General features: G+C 34.8%; 1 protein-coding gene across 1 annotated transcript; it reads left to right on the top strand.

The window, feature by feature from the left end:
- The first annotated feature begins 142 nt into the window (after positions 1–142).
- On the top strand, positions 143–1841 carry LOC114752643 (EEF1A lysine methyltransferase 4-like). Its single transcript, XM_028941387.1, has 7 exons — positions 143–283; positions 385–453; positions 599–618; positions 702–754; positions 861–891; positions 990–1071; positions 1364–1841. The coding sequence occupies exons 1-7, from the start codon at positions 172–174 to the stop codon at positions 1567–1569; spliced, it is 573 nt and encodes a 190-aa protein (XP_028797220.1). The 5' UTR covers positions 143–171; the 3' UTR covers positions 1570–1841.

The raw sequence follows: 1841 nt of genomic DNA, 5'->3' as shown, positions 1-1841 counted from the left end.
GTACTTAACATGCTAGAAAGTAGGAACAGGTTTTGTTGTCAGGAATCCACATTATAATCAGTCATACCTTTTCATCTTCTTTTTGTTTGAATGACAGAATGGGAGATTTATTTTATGTTGAATTGTCCTTTCTAAAGAAGCTTACGTAGAGAGTTGTTTTGCTTTGTAGTTATGTCGGAGGATATGGTCCAAGACGGTTATGAGGACATCATGAATATTGATATTTCAGCAGTCGCTATTGACATGATGAAAAAAAAATTTGAGTACATCCCGCAGCTAAAATGTATCATATCAATGATCTTATATTGATCCTTTTTTATAATCTTCATCTGTTGACCAAACACAAGCTTAATCCTTATGCAAATTTCCTTAATGAATCTCAAGACATGCAGATGGATGTCAGAGATATGAGCTTCTTTCCTGATGATTCATTTGATGGTGTAATTGACAAGGGTATGAGTCATTTACTGCTCTTAGTGCAAACCTTGCCATTTTTTTTTTTTGTAGAATATTTAAAATTAATGACATACTTCATATACTGATGATACTTTACTCTTGCTGTTCATTTACACTTGATCTCCTCTGATGTTTGGTCTAGGAACTCTTGATTCATTGATGGTATGTACTTTATTGTTGATTCTTTTAAACTCTTTTATGCAATATTTGCATGCTCTAATCCTCATATTTGCTTTATCTTTTAGTGTGGTACTGATGCTCCGATTAGTGCTGCTCAGATGCTTGCAGAAGTGTGTAGGTTGTAGACTATAGTGAGATTGATTTCTTGAGATTCGTGCAAAAACTCTTTAAATAAGTATGCGTCATTTTTCAAATTCTCACTCTGGCTGGTTTCTTCTTTGTAGACTTCTAAAGCCAGGAGGGACTTACTTGTTGGTAATCTTACTTCCATGGATGAAGCTTCAGTTTTATCACTTTGTTATGCATTCTAATGTTCAGAGGACCCAAATTGATTATCTAATTGCCATATGCAGATTACCTATGGTGATCCAACAGTAAGGATGCCTCATCTAAGACGACGGATGTATAATTGGAAAGTTACATTGTATAATATCCGTAAGTTTTTTTTTGCCTTTTCACTTAACTGAGAAGATATCTTTTACCATTGTGAAATTATTTATCATGGGTTGCATACAATTTTGTCTGTTGAACTGAGAGTCTGGATTTTGAGCTTGTGGTTGGTCAAGAATATAATAAAAAGCTGGAGAATTTGATTCAAAACTTGCATATTTGAGAACGTAACTGATGATTACTGCAGAGAACCATCATTTCATGTTGAGTAATATAGATTAGATTGTTTGTTCTCTTATTATAGAATCTTACAGTAAGTGCTTCAAAACTGCTGCAGCTAGACCTGGATTTCAAAAGCCAGAAAGTTGCAGTTCATCAAGGAAATCATTGTTGGAACCGATTCCGCTGGATGAAAAGGGATTCATTCCAAAAGACTGGGTTTTGGAAGATCCAGATTCTCACTATATATATGTTTGTAGAAAGGTGGATGATGCTGAGATAGACGATCAACTGACCTACCGGTTAGCGGCCAATTTATTATAGGCCTCCTGTTCTTGCATTGAAGCAGTGGATGAAGGTAGCTTCTGTCTTGTTGTAATGCTTTGATATATACCACAGACATTTATATGGTGTTTTGCTGTTTGTTCAAAGACTGAAGAAACTAGGTATCCACCATCATTGGGATGTTTTGTATTAATATTATGTTCTCTTGAATCAAACCAGTGGTCTTAGCTTGTAGATTACTCAAATTATTGTGATCACCAAAGGGTTATTACAGATTGCTACACACATTGTGTTATATTGCTTTTATATCA

This window comes from Neltuma alba, unplaced genomic scaffold (assembly GCF_004799145.2).
Source record: "Neltuma alba isolate B1F8T4 unplaced genomic scaffold, ASM479914v2 tig00007461_pilon, whole genome shotgun sequence".
Lineage (NCBI taxonomy): Eukaryota > Viridiplantae > Streptophyta > Magnoliopsida > Fabales > Fabaceae > Neltuma > Neltuma alba.
This window is presented reverse-complemented; position numbering and strand designations above follow the sequence as displayed.

Excerpts from the sequence above, each read along its gene's own strand:
- LOC114752643 (XM_028941387.1), top strand. The coding sequence starts at position 172 with ATGTCGGAGGATATGGTCCAAGACGGTTATGAGGACATCATGAATATT. Across the intron at positions 454-598 it reads TGATGGTGTAATTGACAAGG|GAACTCTTGATTCATTGATG; the intron begins GTATGAGTCATT and ends TGTTTGGTCTAG. Across the intron at positions 892-989 it reads CAGGAGGGACTTACTTGTTG|ATTACCTATGGTGATCCAAC; the intron begins GTAATCTTACTT and ends TGCCATATGCAG.